The sequence below is a fragment of the Salvelinus fontinalis genome, chromosome 34, assembly GCF_029448725.1.
Source record: "Salvelinus fontinalis isolate EN_2023a chromosome 34, ASM2944872v1, whole genome shotgun sequence".
In the NCBI taxonomy this organism is placed as follows: domain Eukaryota; kingdom Metazoa; phylum Chordata; class Actinopteri; order Salmoniformes; family Salmonidae; genus Salvelinus; species Salvelinus fontinalis.
The window spans coordinates 560,357-581,810 of NC_074698.1; the positions used below are offsets into that span (position 1 = coordinate 560,357).

At 44.7% G+C, this 21,454-nt stretch overlaps 1 protein-coding gene across 6 annotated transcripts in view; it reads right to left on the reverse strand.

Annotated features, from left to right (window-relative positions):
• Positions 1 to 21,454, reverse strand: part of sgsm3 (small G protein signaling modulator 3) — a 40,859-nt gene that overhangs the window by 6,807 nt on the left and 12,598 nt on the right. For 2 of the 6 annotated variants that reach the window (XM_055896816.1, XM_055896818.1), the window contains 10 exons: positions 17,226 to 17,318; positions 16,773 to 16,858; positions 16,435 to 16,498; positions 3,538 to 3,737; positions 3,233 to 3,355; positions 2,939 to 3,082; positions 1,919 to 2,114; positions 1,432 to 1,577; positions 929 to 1,192; positions 687 to 869 (listed from right to left, as the gene is read on the reverse strand). In XM_055896816.1, coding sequence (XP_055752791.1) covers positions 687 to 869; positions 929 to 1,192; positions 1,432 to 1,577; positions 1,919 to 2,114; positions 2,939 to 3,082; positions 3,233 to 3,355; positions 3,538 to 3,737; positions 16,435 to 16,498; positions 16,773 to 16,858; positions 17,226 to 17,232 — 1,413 coding nt within the window. In that variant the 5' untranslated portion in view covers positions 17,233 to 17,318. Of the gene's footprint in view, positions 1 to 686; positions 870 to 928; positions 1,193 to 1,431; positions 1,578 to 1,918; positions 2,115 to 2,938; positions 3,083 to 3,232; positions 3,356 to 3,537; positions 3,738 to 16,434; positions 16,499 to 16,772; positions 16,859 to 17,225; positions 17,319 to 17,672; positions 17,782 to 21,454 lie in introns of those variants that run through there. The other 4 variants (XM_055896819.1, XM_055896822.1, XM_055896820.1 and 1 more) reach the window with 4 other exon arrangements.

Consider the following 21,454-nt stretch of genomic DNA (forward strand, 5'->3'; position numbering starts at 1 on the left):
CTCAGAGACCAGAAAGTCACAGATTTCTGCAAATAAGCAGCAAGACGACCACAAGATAACCAATTGAAGGAGGGATGGACTCCCTAGCTAGCTTTGTCACCGTACCAGATAAACTAAGGTGACATTGTGCATGGTGTTTAGGGAGAGCTCAGCTACTTCTTACTACAAGGCAGTTTCTCTCTTAAACGCGGAGGTCAGTGAAACTGAGTTGATTCAGTAGTGAGACTCACAGTGCTGGTGTGTTGGGGGTCCAGACAAATATATGATTCTGTAATCTGTTTCGTTAGTGAGACTCACAGTCCTGGTGTGTTAGGGGTCCAGACAGTTATATGATTCAGTGAGTTGATTCAGTAGTGAGATTCACAGTACTAGTAAGTCGGGGGTCCAGACAGCTATAAGATTCAGTGAGTTGATTCAGTAGTGAGACTCACAGTGCTGGTGTGTTGGGGGTCCAGACAGCTATATGATTCAGTAGTGAGACTCACAGTGCTGGTGTGTTAGGGGTCCAGACAGCTATATGATTCAGTGAGTTGATTCAGTAGTGAGACTCACAGTGCTGGTGTGTTGGGGGTCCAGACAGCTATATGATTCAGTGAGTTGATTCAGTAGTGAGACTCACAGTGCTGGTATGTCAGGGGTCCAGACAGCGATATGATTCAGTGAGTTGATTCAGTAGTGAGACTCACAGTGCTGGTGTGTCGGGGGTCCAGACAGTGGAAGTGTTCAGCGGTGCGGGTGATGGTCTCTCGGAGCGCTGCTACCAGCTCTGTCTGCTTGATGTTCTTAGACTTGAGAGCCTCCGCCTCGTCCTCACCCCACAACAGAGAGCTCAGAGTGGACTTCCTACGTACCGACTGCCTCCTCACAACCTATAGACACACTGGTTAGACATGCCATCACACACACACACTTCTATCAGACCACTCACTTTATTGAGGTTGGTGTTGAGTGTGTGGGAGTTGTTGGTGTTGAGCTGGGCCTGCTCATTGAGGATGTAGGCCAGGTGTTTGTTCCTCTGGGCCTCCAGCGTGTCCTGGGACAGGGCCCCCGCCAGCCTCATGGCCTCCCCCAGTACTGCAGCACCGTCACCCAGCTGGCTGGGCAAATCAGACAGTGTGTTGAAGATGGACGCAGAGTTCTCAGAGGACACCAGCTCCTCCTCCTGTAGGGGAGAGAGGAGAAGGTCAACCTCCTGTAGGGGGGAGAGGAGAAGGTTAAATAGGGGAATGACCAAACCCAAATCTCCAAGACACTTGTAGGCCTCTAGATCTGAAAGGGTTAGATAGATGTAAGAAAAGGTTATTACCATATGATTTTCTATACCAATCCAATCCTTTCTGATCTACACAGGTCTAGGGAGTAGGGGTTGGTTTAAAATCAAACCAGCAACCAGCCAGCCAATCAAGAGTCAAAGAGAAACAACTATCCCACCTTGATCTTGAGCATGCCCAGTGTGACCTGGAAGAGGACCACAGAGCCCTGGTAGAACAGCAGGTCCCAGATCCTCAGCAGGATGCGGATGTCCACCACACTGGCAAACGATGTCAGGAACCAGTGCAGCGTGATCAGAGACAACTCTGGGGGAGGGGAGGAGACGAAGGGAAGGGTTAGGACACACAGGCAGGTTGGTCTCCTACACTACACCTGGCATTCTTAGCAATGTTTGTGGCCTCTAAACACCAGACTTTAAAAGCCTTGTTATTGTAGCTCCCCTAGATCCCTATTCACATTAACATTTTAGTCATTTAGCAGACACTTTTATCCAGAGTGACTTACACTAGTGCATTCAATCTTAAGTTAGCTGGGTGAGACAACCACATTTCAGAATCACAGTTCTTTTTCCCTCAAAGTGGTTACCAGCAAAGTAGGAAAAGACAAGTGAGAGTGTTAAAGTGTAAAGAACCCCCGTCTCTCTCACCGATGTCGTGCTCCTGCAGAAGCCTGTCCAGGCTTGGTAGGTACTGGACTACGAGCTGTCTGAGGACCCTCTGGTCTGTCTGGACCCCCAGCAGGGTGGAGGAGAAGTAGGAGGGTGGCAGCAGGTCCTCGATCAGGGCACACATCATCCACAGCACGTCCTCCTCCTCCAGGAACAGCAGCAGACATGACACCACCTGGGGATGGGGAGAGGGAGGAGAAAAGAAACAGAATAGATCTTTATTGTCCCCGTTGGGCAATTCGGTTGCAGTGAAAATACAGTCTGGGCAGATACAAACATATACAAATTACAGTAGAGGCATTACAAACTCCATAGATTAAAGAGTTAATCAAGAACACAAGATCAAAGTACTATTTAAAATACTCTATTTAAAATGTGCAGAAAGGGAAGGAGGAGAGGGGGTCTCCTCCTTCTCCGCCACCCCTAGACCACTGGCCTCCCGGGTGGCGCAGTGGTCTAGGGCACTGCATCGCAGTGCTAGCTGCGCCACCAGAGTCTCTGGGTTCGCGCCCAGGCTCTGTCGCAGCCGGCCGCAACCGGGAGGTCCGTGGTGCGACGCACAATTGGCATAGCGTCGTCCGGGTTAGGGAGGGTTTGGCCGGTAGGGATATCCTTGTCTCAGTATGTAAAATGTAAAAAATGTATAAAATGTATGCACTCTGTATGCACGACTGTAAGTCGCTCTGGATAAGAGTGTCTGCTGAATGACTAAAATGTAAAAATGAGAGAGAGAGTGAGAAGCTCTTAACCTTTTCTGAAAGGGACCCGGATCATATGCCAGGTCTTTGCCAGCCAGAGGAAAGTTTATTAACCTGGATGGTAATACGCCAGGTCTTGCCAGCCAGAGGAAAGTTTATTAACCTGGATGGTAATACGCCAGGTCTTTGCCAGCCAGAGGAAAGTTTATTAACCTGGATGGTAATACGCCAGGTCTTGACAGCCAGAGCCAAGTGTATAGACCGCAACAACACAATAGAGTACAGTGAAGGTCCTACTTACCATGCCTGTGCCCTGGCAGTAGCCGATGTCTGGATAGAGCCATGCCAGGCCACGCAGTACCCGCCTCAGCCTGGGAACACCCACACTCTGCAGGCTGCAGAAACACGCGTTTGAGGGCATGGTCCGCAATAGGTCCTTCTCTATCTAAGAGAGGAGGAAGAGATGGACGGAGGGAGATGAGAGGGGGTGGAGAGAGAGGGGGGAAATATTGTTTGTTATATGTTTGAGACAAACATCTTTACATCATCAGTACCATTCCACCCCTCCACCTGGAGTCATCTGGATGTACAGTACCTCAGCATCCAGTACCTGTTTGGCAGCAGTGGTCTCGTCGTTGGTGCTGTTCTTAACGATCTCTTTGTAGGAGATCTCTGTAGTCCTCTTCTTCTGCAGAGCTCCAGACAGACGCATCCACAACTATCACGACCAGAGAGGGGGGGCAGTGAGACAACAGACATCTCTGAATCAGGTTACATACCGTAGTAGGAGTTGGCCCTTAGACTAGTAAGGGGAGGTGAAGTGGTCAGTGGTCTCATTCTGTCTTGTCCCTTTGTTAAAAACCTCTACTGCTGTGTTTTCCCCCCTCTAGGCCCCCTTACCTGAGGTCTCATGCTGTGTGGTATGCCCCCCAGCACCAGGGAGCGGAGGCGTTCAGAGCGGGGCAGGACGGGGGAGATGAGGTCCCAGGTCAGGTCTCCTACGGTGTGGTTGTGGGTGAACTCCAGGTGGGCCTGCCAGCGCAGCCTCTGCTGGGGGTCCTCTCTCTGGGGCTCTGGCCTCAGTTCTGGCTCTACACCATCTGGAGGGGGAGGGGGGATGGTTATCAACTTCAGTTATCTTTGTTCAGTGTTATACCCCTGCATTCCTGTTACTTTGGCACTGTCTGCTTCGCCTGTTTTAACGGTTTCTCCTCCTCCACCAAGGTCTGCTTCCACTGTTTTAACGGTTTCTCCACCTCCACCAAAGGTCTGCTTCCCCTGTTTTAACGGTTTCTCCACCTCCACCAAAGGTCTGCTTCCCCTGTTTTAACGGTTTCTCCACCTCCACCAAAGGTCTGCTTCCCCTGTTTTAACGGTTTCTCCACCTCCACCAAAGGTCTGCTTCCCCTGTTTTAACGGTTTCTCCTCCTGCACCAAGGTCTGCTTCGCCTGTTTTAAGGGTTTCTCCTCCTCCACCAAGGTCTGTTTCTCCTCCTCCACCAAGGTCTGCTTCCCCTGTTTTAACGCTTTCTCCTCCACCACCAAGGTCTGCTTCCCCTGTTTTAACGGTTTCTCCTCCTCCACCAAGGTCTGCTTCCCCTGTTTTAACGGTTTCTCCTCCTCCACCAAAGGTCTGCTTCCACTGTTTTAACGGTTTCTCCACCACCAAGGCCTGCTTCCCCTGTTTTAACGGTTTCTCCTCCTCCAAGGTCTGCTTCCCCTGTTTTAACGGTTTCTCCACCTCCACCAAAGGTCTGCTTCCACTGTTTTAACGGTTTCTCCTCCACCGTCTGCTTCCCCTGTTTCTCCTCCACCAAAGGTCTGCTTCCCCTGTTTTAACGGTTTCTCCTCCACCAAAGGTTTGCTTCCCCTGTTTTAACGGTTTCTCCTCCTCCACCAAGGTCTGCTTCCCCTGTTTTAACGGTTTCTCCTCCTCCATCAAGGTCTGCTTCCCCTGTTTTAACAGTTTCTCCTCCTCCACCAAGGTCTGCTTCCCCTGTTTTAACGGTTTCTCCTCCTCCACCAAGGTCTGCTTCCCCTGTTTTAACGGTTTCTTCTCCTCCACCAAGGTCTGCTTCCCCTGTTTTAACGGTTTCTCCTCCTGCACCAAGGTCTGCTTCCCCTGTTTTAACGGTTTCTCCTCCTGCACCAAGGTCTGCTTCGCCTGTTTTAACGGTTTCTCCTCCTCCACCAAGGTCTGTTTCTCCTCCTCCACCAAGGTCTGTTTCTCCTCCTCCACCAAGGTCTGCTTCCCCTGTTTTAACGCTTTCTCCTCCACCACCAAGGTCTGCTTCCCCTGTTTTAACGGTTTCTCCTCCTCCAAGGTCTGCTTCCCCTGTTTTAACGGTTTCTCCACCTCCACCAAAGGTCTGCTTCCACTGTTTTAACGGTTTCTCCTCCACCGTCTGCTTCCCCTGTTTCTCCTCCACCAAAGGTCTGCTTCCCTTGTTTTAACGGTTTCTCCTCCACCAAAGGTCTGCTTCCCCTGTTTTAACGGTTTCTCCTCCTCCACCAAGGTCTGCTTCCCCTGTTTTAACGGTTTCTCCTCCTCCATCAAGGTCTGCTTCCCCTGTTTTAACAGTTTCTCCTCCTCCACCAAGGTCTGCTTCCCCTGTTTTAACGGTTTCTCCTCCTCCACCAAGGTCTGCTTCCCCTGTTTTAACGGTTTCTCCTCCTCCATCAAGGTCTGCTTCCCCTGTTTTAACGGTTTCTCCACCTCCACCAAAGGTCTGCTTCCCCTGTTAACGGTTTCTCCTCCTGCACCAAGGTCTGCTTCCCCTGTTTTAACGGTTTCTCCTCCTGCACCAAGGTCTGCTTCCCGTTTTAACGGTTTCTCCTCCTGCACCAAGGTCTGCTTCCCCTGTTTTAACGGTTTCTCCTCCTCCATCAAGGTCTGCTTCCCCTGTTTTAACGGTTTCTCCTCCTCCATCAAGGTCTGCTTCCTCTGTTTTAACGGTTTCTCCTCCTCCATCAAGGTCTGCTTCCCCTGTTTTAACGGTTTCTCCTCCTCCATCAAGGTCTGCTTCCCCAGTTAACGGTTTCTCCTCCTCCATCAAGGTCTGCTTCCACTGTTCTCCCCTGTTTTAATGGTTTCTCCCCCAAAGATCTGCTTCCACTGTCCCTCTGTTTCAATGACTTCTAAACCTCCACCAAAAAGGTCAAACATCTTCACATTGGTTAACCCATTAGACATGGGCCCAACAACAGCCCCAGTGTTCAGCGGTGTCTCAGTTCCTTTACAGTGGACTACATCTACAGTATCAGCAACAGGTCAATAGGATTTCAGCAAGCAGTGCAGGTCACATTTTTTTTACCTTTATTTAACTAGGCAAGTCAGTTAAGAACAAATTCTTATTTACAATGACTGCCTTTCCCCCGGCCAAACCCTAACCCGGACGACACTGGTCCAATTGTGCGCCATCCTATGGGACTCCCAATCACGACCGGTTGTGATACAGCCTGGAATCGAACCAGGATCTGTAGTGACGCCTCCAGCACCGAGATGCAGTGCCTTAGACCGCTGCACCACTCGGGAGCCCCCAATTCAATGCCTGTGAATTGATCACAGGCATTGAATTGATCGGTCACACGTTGCATACAGCTATGGCTGAAAAGAAATCTAATAGACGATGGCCAGAGCTTACCCATGATGTTGCGTAACGATTTTATTCAATAAGTCAGTTTTAGTCAATGTATGGAATTGTTGGGAAATGACAAATCCGAAGTGCCCACTTTGTGAAAATGTGTGTGAATGTGGTGTCTTTTCCTATGATATATGACATGCACATTATTTTCAGCCTACGTTACATTTCAGGGCTGGGTTTTATTTGAGTGTTACCACCAACCAGCATGGCATTGTTTATTCATCACAAACAGGTCCGTATTATTCATTTTCATGACTGAGATGAGCCAAACAGCCTTGTGTCCACTTGTCAACCTGAGCCATGGAGCAAATTAAAATGGGGTGTGGAAACTTGTTTGTTTTTTTTTTAACCAGAAATGCATTATCATCCATTGGATAATATATTTTTAATAAAGACTAAGTAAAAAAAAAAAAATGTATCTATAATTGCGTGATATGATGATATTTTGCAAACCCGCAGCCGCATGGTTTTGACCACTAAAGTTGCTTCTCGACACGTTCCACTGCTTTGATTGGTGTAACGTTAGCTAGAAACCACACCTGTCTATCAAGATAATGAAAAGCACCCGTGAAAGAACATTCAAGGAACTTAGTGACGACTTGGCTTTGTTGTACCGCAGCCGAAGCCTGCCAGTAGCCTACCTCCCAAAGGTTGCACTGTGTCCATTACAATGTAGAAAAACACAGCTTTCTTTCAATTGTAATCCATATTACCAGAGCGTCATATTTTTTCTAACAATTTCAATGGTGGATTCGTGGACACAATTTAGGAAAGATGCCACAACAGAGATAAAAATAGATGGCTTAGTCAAAGATAGTGGTTTCCATCTGTGGAGTAGTTGTCCCTGAATCAATGCTTATGACTTGCCATGACCCAGATTAAATTAGTGTTGAACAACAAGGAAACTCTCCACTGTGTTTTGATCCAGGGAAAAGAGAGGGCTGAGCGCAACCCACCACGGTAGTCAACTCTTAATCTACTAAATGACTGAAAACATATTGATGGGTGAGTCTAGACCGATATCATTTAAAACAACCAAATCAGGTTAAAATTGATGCATGCAATGAGTGATACGTATCTGTGATGTAGAAGGTTAGTCCTTTGTTTGCTTTTGTTAAAAGGTTAGAGTCCTTTGTTAAAGGTTTGAGGCCTCTGTTTTTGTTAAAGCACCATCAGTTAAATAAGCAACAATTGATTAAGGGTGTGAAACCTTGTTTTTGCATAGAAGTGAGTTGCTAGTTGAGTAGCAATTGTTACACGTGTGGTTAATGTAAGCCTTGTGAGCATTCAACAAGCTTTTGAAGTGAACAAGTTTTATGGGTAACCAGGCCCTACAGAAACAATGTGTTCTATAGATATGTTTGAATCCTCAAGTGGTTATACAGACACACGCATTTTGGGGTTAAATAAAGATATAAACATATATTATACAACTTTTGAAGTTAATGTAATGTCATTGTTAAGTGAGAAAACCAGTGGAGAAGGGGTGAGAACACAGTTGGTGGAATTGGTGGCTTTGACAGAAGCATGCAAACAGGCTGAAGGAAAAACAGCTCATATCTACACAGACTCACGGTACAGACTGAATGCTCGCCACTTACCTGGACAAGATCCATTTTGAAAATGAAAGCACAGAGAAATCATAGACAGAAAATGAGGCGTGGGGAATAACTCCCGAGGGGGGACATGACGTAGTACCAGGACAGTGTGTGATGGTAATAAAATATATAACAGAGACATTAGGACCAAAATGGGAAGGTCCTTATCAAGTTTTGCTCATAACGAGGTCAGCAGTGAAAGTCACGATTGATATATGTCACTCATTACAAGGTTGTCCATTTTGATGACAAAGTGGTGCCTGGAGAATAAAGAACTGATTGATTAGCAAATTGGGGGCCAGTCTCAGGTGAAGCAGCACAGTAAGATGATCAGAACCTGATAAGCTTCTATGTTGTACACCGCAGTCATCATATTAGGGATATCTAGGTGAAATGTCCAACATTTTCCTGAAAATCAGGACATGCTTACTTAGGGAAATCTATGTGAAATATACATTTATCTTGAAACCAGGACATGTTACTTTTTTGTTTCCTTCATTACAGGTTATGAGAATCTACCGTCTGAAGCAATATCTCTTGACCCAAGGCCTGTACCTGAAGTGATCCAAGATCACCAGTGAAGTGTTTGAAGTCCTTATCAACCAGTGGAATGAAAGTAGAATTCCTCACTACCAGCAGACTGTCAGAACCTCATATTTAATAGTTATCTATGTGGGACTGATACCAGTGTGGAAGAGCTGGTCACTTTTAAAGGACTTGGTGAATGATTCCCTTGACAATAGGACGATTGAATATTGTCTTGCAGACTATTTATTTTGTGAGTTTCCTCCTAATACAGGATGTGGTAGGAATCGTAAGGGACATCATCATTACACCTGTTAATACTCATTTATTTTCTATAACATTGTTAGAAATCTATTTCTTATTGTAACAGCAAGTAAAATATGCCCTTTGCGCTTTATAGAAATGCAAGGTGTTTAATGTAAATCATTTTATGCTTACTTCTGTTTTTTTATACTGTGTATTTTTTTATGTTTTCTAAAAATACATTTGAAGTATATGTATTTTTAAAATGGTCTAGGGGGGAGTGTAAGAATATTTTAAGATAATACACAACGCAGAGGACTAAAAGTCAAGAGGACTAAAGGTCAAGAGGGAATTAACGATCAATGGAAAGTGTTTATTCTGTAATATGGAATTAATGATCAACGGGTCAGAAACATGGGGGGAATTTGTCTAGGCTTTGAGCCTGAAACAGGATACTTATTTGGCCATTGGCCAAAGGAATTCTAATTGGTCAACCACAGGCTAGGGTTGGGTTATAAAACTACATCCTGTCCCTTTGTTCTGTGGAAAGAATCACTGAGGACAGGTATGCCTGATTTGGCAACTGCTCGGCCTCCGACCACAAGGCACTACAGAGGGTAGTGCGAACCGCCCAGATGTTCACTGGGGCCAAGCTTCCTGCCATCCAGGACCTCTATACCAGGCGGTGTCAGAGGAAGGCCCTAAAATTGTCAAAGACTCCAGCCACCCTAGTCAGATTGCTCTCTCTGCTACCGCACAGCAAACGGTACCGGAGTGCCAAGTCTAGGTCCAAGAGGCTTCTAAACAGCGTCTACCCCCAAGCCATAAGACTCCTGAACAACTAATCAAATGGCTACCCAGACTGACTGCATTGCTCCTCTTTTACACTGCTACTACTCTGTTGTTACCATCTATGCATAGTGACTTTAATAACTCTACCTACATGTACATATTACCTCAACTAACCGGTGCCCCCGCACATTGACTCTGTACCGGTACCCCCCTGTATATAGTCTCACTATTGTTATTTTACTGCTGCTCTTTAATTACTTGCTACTTTTATTTCTTATTCTTATCCATATTTTTTTTTAAACTGCATTGTTGGTTAGGGGCTCGTAAGTAAGCATTTCACTGTAAGGTCTACACCTTGTATTCGGGGTTGTATTCGGGGCGTGTGACTAATAAAATTTGATTTGAATGAAAATCTACCTCTCAGCATAACATCTATGATTTGTCCTCTTTGAATAAACCTATTTTTCTCCCCCTGAATTGCTTTGGGGTCTGTGTTATTGAAGAGTAACATCGACTGCTAACACAGCCATAGACCCAGCAGGCTAACCTTTTGAATACGGTGTAGATAAAAAAAGAAAACCAGCAACAACAGATAACATTAGCTAGCTAGATAAACGTTAGAAAGACAGCCAGCAAGCTAGATAAGGTTCGCATGCTAGCTAGCTACACTGACAGCTGTCAGTGCCCTATTTGTTGATGTTTATCAACTCCACATGTAAATTCCCACACCTAATTCGTGAGTAATTAAACTCAGGACCCTGTCTTTCAAAGATAATTCGGAAAAATCTAAATAACTTCACAGATCTTCATTGTAAAGGGTTTAAACACTGTTTCCCATTCAATGAACCATAAACAATTAATGAACATGCACCTGCGGAACGGTCATTAAGACACTAACAGCTTACAGACAGTAGGCAATTAAGGTCACAGTTATGAAAACTTAGGACACTAAAGAGGCCTTTCTAATGACTCTGAAAAACACCAAAAGAAAGATGCCCAGGGTCCCTGCTCATCTGCGTGAACATGCCCTAGGCATGCTGCAAGGAGGAATGAGGACTGCAGATGTGGCCAGGGCAATAAATTGCAATGTCGATACTGTGACGACCCTCCCACTCTGTCTGCCGTATTCTCTCTTTGCTCTTGTTTCCTTATTAGGATGTCGGTGGGCGGAGTTGGGAGGGTCATCAGATACATGGGAAACACCTGGGCCCGGTGTCTTCCAGGATAAAGGCACCACTTCCCCGTTCATGGAGGAGACTCTCTCCATGCAGACACCTTTATAGATTTTGTTGTGGTTTTTTGTGACATTTTGGTTGTTTGCTTTAGCACCTTTCAACACACCGCATTATCACATTCATGCATGCCAAAACACTCAATTACACTACTGATTACTGATTACACACACCATTGTTAATGGCATTTAGGTTACTTTATTTATTTATTTAGTTACTCCTTATCTCCACGTTGTCTCCCTTTTGTTACGGGCTCTGAGCCGGTTCGTGACAAGTGGGGGCTCGTCCGGGATTTTTTGAACATATTGGGTTGGGAGAACATGGAGGTAGGTGTTTGGTTTGCATATTTTGTTTGAGTTTGATAGGCCCAGTATTGGATGCCTTTGTTGTTTGGTTTGTGTGCTGCTTTGGAGAGAGTACATTGGTTAGTTTCCAGGGCCTGCCCAGCCTGGAAACTCTTGTTCTACTTTCTGTTGGGACATCGGTCTGAGGTGAGTAATCGGCTGTGTACCTCAGTGGGAGATTTGGGTAGGGTAGTGGAACTTGCTACCTGGAACTATAGCCTTTTACCCCTGATAGGCTTAGCGACGTGTTTACTTTTGGGAATATGTTGGGCATGGTTAATGTTTGTTGTTTTTGTGTGGTGTCTGTGGACTGAGCAGTTGTCTCGGGGGCACATCCGTGGCTTGGTGGAATCTGCCAGCGTGCTGGGGGGTTTATTTCCTTGCCAGCGGGCTACAGTGCATAAATACCCACCGCAAATCCGCACGAAGACTAGGGTTGAGTTAATGTAGGTTTGGGGAAGCTCCGTATCTCATCTCTCTTCTGTGGTACTCAGGGTGATTGTCATTTCTTGGGTTGTGGTCTGGTGTGCTCAGCAGAGGGGAAGAGTGAGAATTTTTTTTTGTAATTATGGCGTCTTTTGTAGAGGAGTTCATTCGCTTTCCATCAGAGGAATTGTTAGAATTAGGTACTAAAGAACAGCTGTTGAAAGTCGCTGAATACTACAAGATTGAAATTAGTGATAAACGTCTAAAGAATTCTATTAGGTTGATATTGAAGGCCAATCTGATGGAGAGTGGTATTCTTGAAGTTACCACTGGGCCAGCTTCTGCTGAGGAGTCATCTCCCCGTAATGTTACAATGGCCATTCCATCGGTTACTCCTAGTAGTCTTCTTTTTGAACAGCAGAAAGAACTGCTTCTGTTACAGCAGCAGTATGATCGTGAGAAGCTAGAGTATGATCGGCAGCATGATCGTGAGAAGATAGAGTATGATCGTGTAAAGTATGAAAAGGAATTAGATATGGAGCATGCTAAAATCAAGTTGCAACAAGAACGGATAGAGTTGGTTAGGGAAGGAAAGATTTCAGGGGAGAGTTTGTTCTGGGAAGGTGACCCAGATTTACCTAGGGGTCGTTCCTCTTTTGGTCGTGACCCGGACACAGTTGATATTGTTGGGAACTTACGGTTATTGCCTCAGTTTAATGAAAAGGACCCCGAGACATTCTTTTCGTTGTTTGAGCGTGTTGCTGACGCTAGGAGTTGGCCTGATTCTGACCGCACCTTAATGTTGCAGTGTGTGCTGACTGGTAAAGCGCAGGAAGCATATTCAGCTCTTAGTGTACACGACAATGCCAGTTATGATAAGGTTAAAACGGCTGTGTTACAAATTTATGAATTGGTCCCTGAGGCTTACCGCCAACGATTTAGAACTTTAAAAAGGAATGAAAAACAGACTCATGTTGAGTTTGCGCGACAATTATCTGTACAGTTTACTCGCTGGTGTTCTGCCTCTGCAGTTGTGACTTTCCAAGGGCTGTGTGATCTGATTATGTTAGAGCAATTTAAGGACACAATCCCTGATCGTATTGCCACTTATATTAACGAACGAAAAGTAAAGAATGGTCGCTGAAGCTGCGGTTTTGGCGGATGAGTATGTGTTGACTCACAAAAGTGTCTTTGCAGAGCCCCGTATTCGGAATGAGTGGGGGGGTTCGGATAGATTTGGGCTTCGCTCACCAAGACACTTTGGTTCACGGGCAGAGTTCAATTCAACTAGGGTTGAGACTGATTCCAGTGGAAAAGCTGACTTTGGGCAAGAGTGTCATTACTGTCATGATTCAGGTCATTGGAAAAACGAATGTCCGGTTCTCAGGGAAAAGGACAAATTCAGTACGCGTGATTACGTTAAATCTAAGCCTACGGCGGTAGCTGCGCATGTTCAACATCATTTCACCCATGACACATGGTCTCAGGCGCAGGTGAAAGTCCATATTCACCCAGGCTATTTACCTTTCATTACGGAAGGTTTTGTGTCTTTATTAGGGAGTAAGGAATTGGTGCCAGTGAAGATCTTGAGAGACACAGGTGCCTCCGAATCGTTTGTGTTTGAGTCTGTGTTACCCTTTTCAGCTGAGACTGATTCAGGGAAGAGTGTTCTAATTAGAGGAATAGGTTTGAACACTCTTTCAGTTCCATTGCATAAACTGATGTTGGATTGTGGGCTGGTAAAAGGTGAGGTTGTTGTGGGGGTGCGTCCTTCATTGCCTATTGAGGGTATTGACGTTATTCTTGGGAATAACTTGGCAGGTGATCGTGTATGGCCTGTCGTGTTCCCATCTCGAGTTGTTTCCATAAAGCCGTCAGTTGTTGAAATTCCAGATGAGAGTGTACAGAGCTCCCCAGAGATGTTCAGTGCGTGTTCTATGAGTCGTGGCGAATTGGTCACTGTGCCAACTAATGAGAATACCACAAAGAAGTATGCCACTGCTTTCCCTGTTATTCCGTTATCTGTTACCCACTCAGATCTAATCAATGCGCAATGGACTGACCCCACATTAGAAGAGTTGCGTGACCAAATTGTGCCTGTGGAACAGTTGGGAGATGTCGCCCATGGCTATTTTCTCCAAGAGGATGTCTTGATGAGAAAGTGGGTGTCTCATGGTAGTCGTTTTCGGGGGGAGGCGATTAGTCAGGTTGTGGTACCAGTAAAGCTTCGTGAGTTGGTTTTGACAACTTCTCACAATGGTGTTGCTGGACATATGGGTGTGAGGAAAACATACCATCGTATATTAAGACATTTCTTTTGGCCTAGCTTAGAGGGATGTCTCTGATTTCATCAAAACTTGTCACACCTGTCAATTAACCGGTAAACCTAATCAAGCTATTAAGCCGGTACCACTGTTCCCTATTCCTGTACTCAGCCAATCTTTTGAGTATTTTATCATTGACTGTGTGGGTCCTTTGCCTCGTGCAAAAAAGGGGAGTAGTGGTGAAATGGCTAAAGAGAAGTTATCATGTTCACAGGAGAGGATGAGGGGCTTATTTGATCGCCGAACTGAGCCTCGTCAGTTTTCTCCGGGTGACCAGGTTCTTGCTCTGCTGCCAATTGTTGGTTCTCCTTGTCGGACTAAGTTTTAAGGTCCATATACAGTGGTGCGTCAGTACACTGAGCAAAATTACCTAGTTGCCACTCCAGAACGGAGAAAAGCACACCAGCTGTGCCATGTAACTTTGTTAAAACCCTACCATGCACGTTCCTCTGAGATTGAACAGTGGGAGTCTACGGAGGACGGTAAAACCTGTTCTTTTGGCTGATACCGTTGTTTCCTTGGGTTCTTATCATGCTAGATTTGTGCATGAGGAGGAAGATGTGCCTGGTCCTGACGATGGTATATTGCAGGGTAGATTGAAATGAGTAGTCTGTTACGTTGGGAAGTGGCTATGAATCGTTGGGAATTGTTAAAAAATTAAGGACCTTGTTCTTTCCGTTGGAGTTTGTAGCTGATGTGGTCTCGTGCGCCCTGTTCTTGAATGGTTGTATTGTCCGGTTCTGTCTTTACTGTCTGTTCCCTCCTGGTCTTGTATTCTTCTTTCCTCTTAAATGTTGCTTCCTATGCACTAAGGTTGCTGAGGTCTGGGGAGTCTTTCCTCTTAAATAGTGCTTCCCATGCGCAAAGGTTGCTGAGGTCTGAGGGGCTGGGGTAAATTGGAAGTGTGCACGTAATCCCTCATCAATTTGGGACGCAGAGGCTGGTATGTTGTTCCGGGGTCCTTGTTGGTCCCCGGTTTTATGGGGGGGAATGTGACGACCCTCCCACTCTGTCTGCCGTATTCTCTCTTTGCTCTTGTTTCCTTATTAGGATGTCGGTGGGCGGAGTTGGGAGGGTCATCAGATACATGGGAAACACCTGGGCCCGGTGTCTTCCAGGATAAAGGCACCACTTCCCCGTTCATGGAGGAGACGCTCTCCATGCAGACACCTTTATAGATTTTGTTGTGGTTTTTTGTGACATTTTGGTTGTTTGCTTTAGCACCTTTCAACACACATTCACAACAACACACATTATCACATTCATGCATGCCAAAACACTCACTTACACTACTGATTACTGATTACACACACACGATTGTTAATTGCATTTAGGTTACTTTATTTAATAAATATATTTTGTTACTCCTTATCTCCACGTTGTCTCCCTTTTGTTACGGGCTCTGAGCCGGTTCGTGACAATACTGTGAGACGCCTAAGACAGAGCTACACGGACAGCTGATCATACTCGCAGTGGCAGACCACGTGTAACAACACCTGCACAGGATCGGTGCATCCGAACATCACACCTGCGGGACAGGTACAGGATGGCAACAACTGCCCAAGTTACACCAGGAACGCACAATCCCTCCATCAGTGCTCAGACTGTCTGCAATAGGCTGAGAGAGGCTGGACTGAGGGCTTGTAGGCCTGTTGTAAGGTAGGTCCTCACCAGACATCACCGGCAACAACGTCGCCTATGGGCACAAACCCACTGTCACTGGACCAGATAGGACTGGTCAGGACCAGATAGTGCTCTTCACTGACGAGCTGCAGTTGTCTCACCAGGGGTGATGGTTGGATTTGTGTTAATCGTCAAAGGAATGAGCGTTACACCGAGGCCTGTACTCTGGAGCGGCATCAATTTGGAGGTGGAGGGTCCGTCATGGTCTGCGGCGGTGTGTCAGAGCATCATCGGACTGAGCTTGTTGTCTTGCAGACATCCTCCTCCCTCATGTGGTATCCTTCCTGCAGGCTCATCCTGACATGACTTTCCACCTTACTACTCGTTCTGTGCGTGATTTCCTGCAAGACAGGAATATCCGTGTTCTGCCATGGCCAGCGAAGAGCCCGGATCTCAATCCCATTGAGCACGTCTGGGACCTGTTGGATCAGAGGGTGAGGGCTAGGGCCATTCCCCCCAGAAATGTCCAGGAACTTGCAGGTGCCTTGGTGGAAAAGTGGGGTAACATCTCACAGCAAGAACTGGCAAATCTGGTGCAGTCCATGGAGGAGATGCACTGCAGTACTTAATGCAGCTGGTGGCCACGCTTGATACTGACTTTTACTTTTGATTTTGCCCCCCCCCCCCCCTTTGTTCAGGAACACATTATTCAATTTCTGTTTGTCTCAGTTGTTGAATCTTGTTACGTTCATACAAATATTTACACATGTTAAGTTTGCTGAAAATAAACACCGTTGACAGTGAGAGGATGTTTTTTTTTAGCTGAGTTTTTAAGTAGCCTTCGTTATTCTTTGGAGGTGGAACCGAAATGTGCATGTCCTCTCTAGGACAGGAAATTACATTGAAATAATGGTGGCTCCTTTAACAGATATTCTCTGATGTTATTTTCTCCTCAGGTCTAATATTAGCTTAGCGAGAAATGCATTTGAGTGAAATACAGGATAAATAAAAACAACTAAGCCGGTAACTAATATGAGTGTTCTTACCGTCACTGTCCAGCCTGAAGCCAAACTCATCATACTGCAGTTCTGCCTCCTCTGTTGGGTCCTTCTGTAAACAGAGACAATAAGAGCATACAACGAGTTCCATGACATATTACATTAAAGCACAAGATAAATCACAGCAAACACCTTTATAGGTCAATGTGTGCAAACAAGACGCTACAAGAATGAAATGGCAAAAAATATGAATATGGGCAGGTGGTAAAAATGTTCACATACAATAAATCCAGAAATAGCCTAGACATCCACAGTACTAAGCTAGAGGGTCCCTCTCCTCAGTGTTAACCTAGCAATACCAAGATATCGGTTCTGTCAGGTCTTACCTGATAGTACTTGGCCAGGATGTCCTGGGGCCACATACTGGAGGTCAGGGCTGAGAAGGGGCCCCCAGGGGCCGGAGTGTAACCACCTGGAACACAGAGGGGGAAGGAATGAGAGAAGAGGGAGATGAGGTACTGTGAGGAGAAACTGATGGAGTCAAATAATGTGAGGGACATAAAGAAAATAGAAGGACAAGAGGAAACATGAAGGGAAAAGGGCGAGGTGGGATGACAGAGGACCGAATGAGAATAGACTGATGGGGATAATCAAACCCTGACAGAAGTTTGAGAGAAAGACGGAATGGAAAATGAGAGGGGTGAGGGGGGGTGAGAGGAGAAACTGGCAGAAGGATAATCAAAAGCACTATCAGAAAGGGGAAGCGTAAGGGAAAGAAAAGGGAGAGGACAGAGGGATTGAGGGAGGGAGGAGCGGAAGAGAGGGATGCGAGCCCTTACCTGACATGCTGGAGGAGAGCAGAATGAATAAGGTGTGTGTTGGTGTAGACAACCACTCTGGGAAAGGAGGGAGATCAGATACTAGCAGCGACTCTGGAAGGAGAAAACACAGACAAATGACCCATCTGACCCAGTAACTCACACTAATGTCCCAGATTATACCCCTTCAGTGAACTGCTTTTTCAATCCAAGAGGCAGAAGAGCTCTTGCATGTTCAGTTTGGTCTTCAATTCCATGTAGCAAGGCAGCCAGCATCAGTACATCCTTTCGTAATCAGTCTTTCCCTCCCCAAGTAAGGAGGGGTCAAACACATTAACAGACACTAGACAGAGCACACAATACGAGCTTAACCCTTCTCCATGTGAAGCAGTAGAACTACTAGAGAAACAGCCTCTCTCAACAACACACCTCTTCCTTATAGAAAACAAACAAACAGAAGAGACTCACATGACCTATTCTTGCACCATGCAGCCGGGATCAAAACTAATAGAACAAGAGAGGGAGGTCAGGATGGAGAGCGATACAATGAGGAAAGAGACTGAAGCGAGAGATAAGGAGGAAGAACAAATAATCAGAGCAAGAGAGAGAGCGAGTGGGAGAAAGAAAACTGGGGGTGTGTGAAGGAGGAAGAAAGAGGGATAAAACTCCCTGAAGCACCAACTGTTCTCATGCAATAATCATGGCAACGTGACCATGGCTGCTGCTCTACATACTGTAAATATTGCCCTTCCTTGACTTCTCTCACAAACACATAGACACACAGACTATAAGAGTGTTATTGTCTTGAAAGTAAACCCATGACATGCCTAGCTCCTCAGGGAGTAGAAGGGGGGCTGGCAGTAGCATTTGAACAGTGTATTTAAATGAACAGCAGTTAAGGTAAGTGTACCATTAAGACCACTTCCATCTTTGGATTCAAAGAAGAAAAATACACATTTTCTGCTATTTAATGTTTCAACCAGTTATTCTAAGCCAATCAGATGTCTTATTAAGTTATGTACAGTTCGAACTAGTGGCCAATTTCAAAGCTGCAAAAAAACTGACATAACATTTCTGATATTTTTAGTACTACCTCAGATACTCAGATACTTCATGTAAAAATAGGAGATGAATGTGTTGATATATGCACATGATAGCATACTGTGTGTTAATTACTATTTATTGCCAATTGAAAATAGGTTTTTCATGCTAGCAGTCGCACCACGTCAAAGTCAATACTGTAGCAGCAGAACTCGGTGAACCACAACTATATAATAAAATCACATTTTATTGGTCACATGTTACCAGATGTTAATGCAAGTGTAGTGTCGTGTCTTTGACATCATTAAAACTGAAGACTAATTTATCAAATAACTATTGTTACGCGATTAAACTGATTAATCATGTAACTAATTAACTAGGAAGTCGGGGCATCAAGGAAAATATTCAAAGTTATAATTTTCCTAATATAACTTTCAGATATTTAATATCTGATCAATTAGTCTTCGAATTAATTAATTATTCTTTACCTCACGTTAGTCTCATTCCAAACGTCGTAAATTGTTGGTTATCTGCACGAACCCAGTCTTCACTATGAGTCATCAATACATCAATTGTCTTAAATCATTTATTTACTAACTAAGTAATTCACAGAAATGCATAAACAAACTGTAGATTGTTACAAGGAAATGATAACGGAGTTTCCCTAGTGGGATAAACCGGTATCGCGGCTTGGTGGACAAAAAGGGAAGTGGGGGTCAACTGAGATGAGGCACTACAAAGTTAATAATTATAACAATTGAAATGCTAATCCTTTGCACATGAACGCTCAATCATTCGGGAATAATTGCAATCAATCAATATATATATATATATATATATATATATATATATATATATATATGCTCAGTGTGTCGTCGAGATCTCTGTTGAAAAGTTTGTTTCTGTTGGAGAGTTTGTTCGCCCTCTCTCTGCTGTGGTTAGAGTGGGTAGTTCAGAGTGACATTCATTCATGTTGTTATAGAATAGATGTTTTGGCAGTTGTCGGTCTTCGCGTTCAATGATACCGAATTCTTAGCTGCAGACTAGTAATTAATATCAAAGACTTGTTCTTATTCTGTTGGTATCGATAGTCTAAGAGTTTAACCACGTGGGATGGTTAAAAGATTCAGCAATCTACTCAAACCCTTATTTTCCTGTGATAGAGGTACTGGTCTGGTCTCAAACCTTGGCCCTCTCGTTATTGAGGTAAGCTGGTCTGATGATAGAAAACCCAGGTGGGGGTTTTATTCGGGACATCGAAAAGGCTGTCTCATTATGCCAGGTCCTGTCTGTGCCCCTGGGGGCGCGCCAAAGACTTAGTGAAACTTTTTAGGGAATTGGAGTTTCCTTCATTAAACAGTCCAAACTCATATTACACAAATTCACAAACAGTTCCATCCTCACTCATTCATTTTATACAACAATTAGATGTAGGCCTCATAACTGAGGCTATTGTATAAACAGCGTTATGGTAATGTGGCCAATTTCAAGTTCTCATATTTTTTTTTACACCTTACACCTTTAACTAGGCAAGTGAATTAAGAACACATTCTTATTTTCAATGAGGGCCTAGGAACGGTGGGTTAACTGCCTTGTTCAGAGGCAGAACGACAGATTTTTACCTTGTCAGCTCGGGGATTCGTTTTTGCAATCTCCCGGTTACTAGTCCAGCACTCTAACCACCTGCCTTACATTGCACTCCACAAGGAGCCTGCGTGGCAGGCTGACTACCTGTTACTCGAGGGCAGCAAGAAGCCAAGGTAAGTTGCTAGCTAGCATTAAACTTATCTTATAAAAAACAATCATTCTTAACCTGTCTAGGACTAGCGGAACCCCTCGCCAACAGCCAATGAAATTGCAGGGCGCCAAATTCAATCAACAAATCTCATAATTCAAATTTCTCAAACATACAAGTAGTAGACACCATTTTAAAGATAAAATTCTCGTTAATCCAACCACAGTGTCCGATTTCAAAAAAGCTTTCCGGCCAAAGCAGAACATATGGTTATGTTAGGTCAGCAACTAGTCACAGAAAGCATACAGCGATTTCCCAACCAGAGAGACGAGTCACAAAAAGCAGAAATATTGATAAAATTAATCACTAACCTTTGATATTCTTCATCAGATGACACTCCCGGGACAACATGTTACACAATACATGTATGTTTTGTTCGATCAAGTTCATATTTATATCCAAAAATCTTAGTTTACATTTGGCTTTGTCTCCAAAACATCCCGTGAATTTGCACAAAGCCACATCAATTTACAGAAATACTCATAATAAACATTGATAAAAGATACAAGTGTTATTCACAGATTTAAAGATATACTTCTCCTTAATGCAATTGCTGCACTAAGCGATTGCAAAAATGTTTGATTTGTTCCATAAAGTCCATCCAAATTACTCATTTTGGTTCGCGCGTTCAGTACACAATCTAAACTCACGACGCGCGGGCAGGTCCAGGCAAAAGTTCAGACGAAAAGTCATATTACAGTCCGTAGAAACATGTCAAACGAAGTATAGAATCAATCTTTAGGATGTTTTTAACATAAATCTTCAATAATGTTCCAACCGGAGAATTCCTTTGACTTCAGAAATGCAATGGAACAGAGCTCGCCCTCACGTGAACAAGCATCACGAGCTCAAGGCATTCTGGCAGACCTCTGACTCATTCCCCCCCACTTCACAGTAGAAGCATCAAACAAGGTTCTAAAGACTGTTGACATCTAGTGGAAGCCTAAGGCGGTGCAACATGACCAATATCCCACTGTACCTTCAATAGGGAATGAGTTAAATAACGACCAACCTCAGATTTCCCACTTACTGGTTGGATTTTTCCTCAGGTTTTTGCCTGCCATATGAGTTCTGTTATACTCACAGACATATTTCAAACAGTTTTAGAAACTTCAGAGTGTTTACTATCCAAATTACTAATAATATGCATATGTTAGCTTCTGGGACTGAGTAGCAGGCAGTTTACTCTGGGCACCTTATTCATCCAAGCTACTCAATACTGCCCCCAGCCATAAGAAGTTAAGTAAATGTATTAAAGTGGCCAAAGAGTTGAGCCTGTATGTTGGCAGAAGCCTCTCTATGTTAGTGATGGCTATTTAACAGTCTGATGGCCTTGGGATCGAGAGACAGAAGCTGTTTTTCAGTCCCAGCTTTGATGCACCTGTACTGACCTCGTCTTCTGGATGATAGCAGG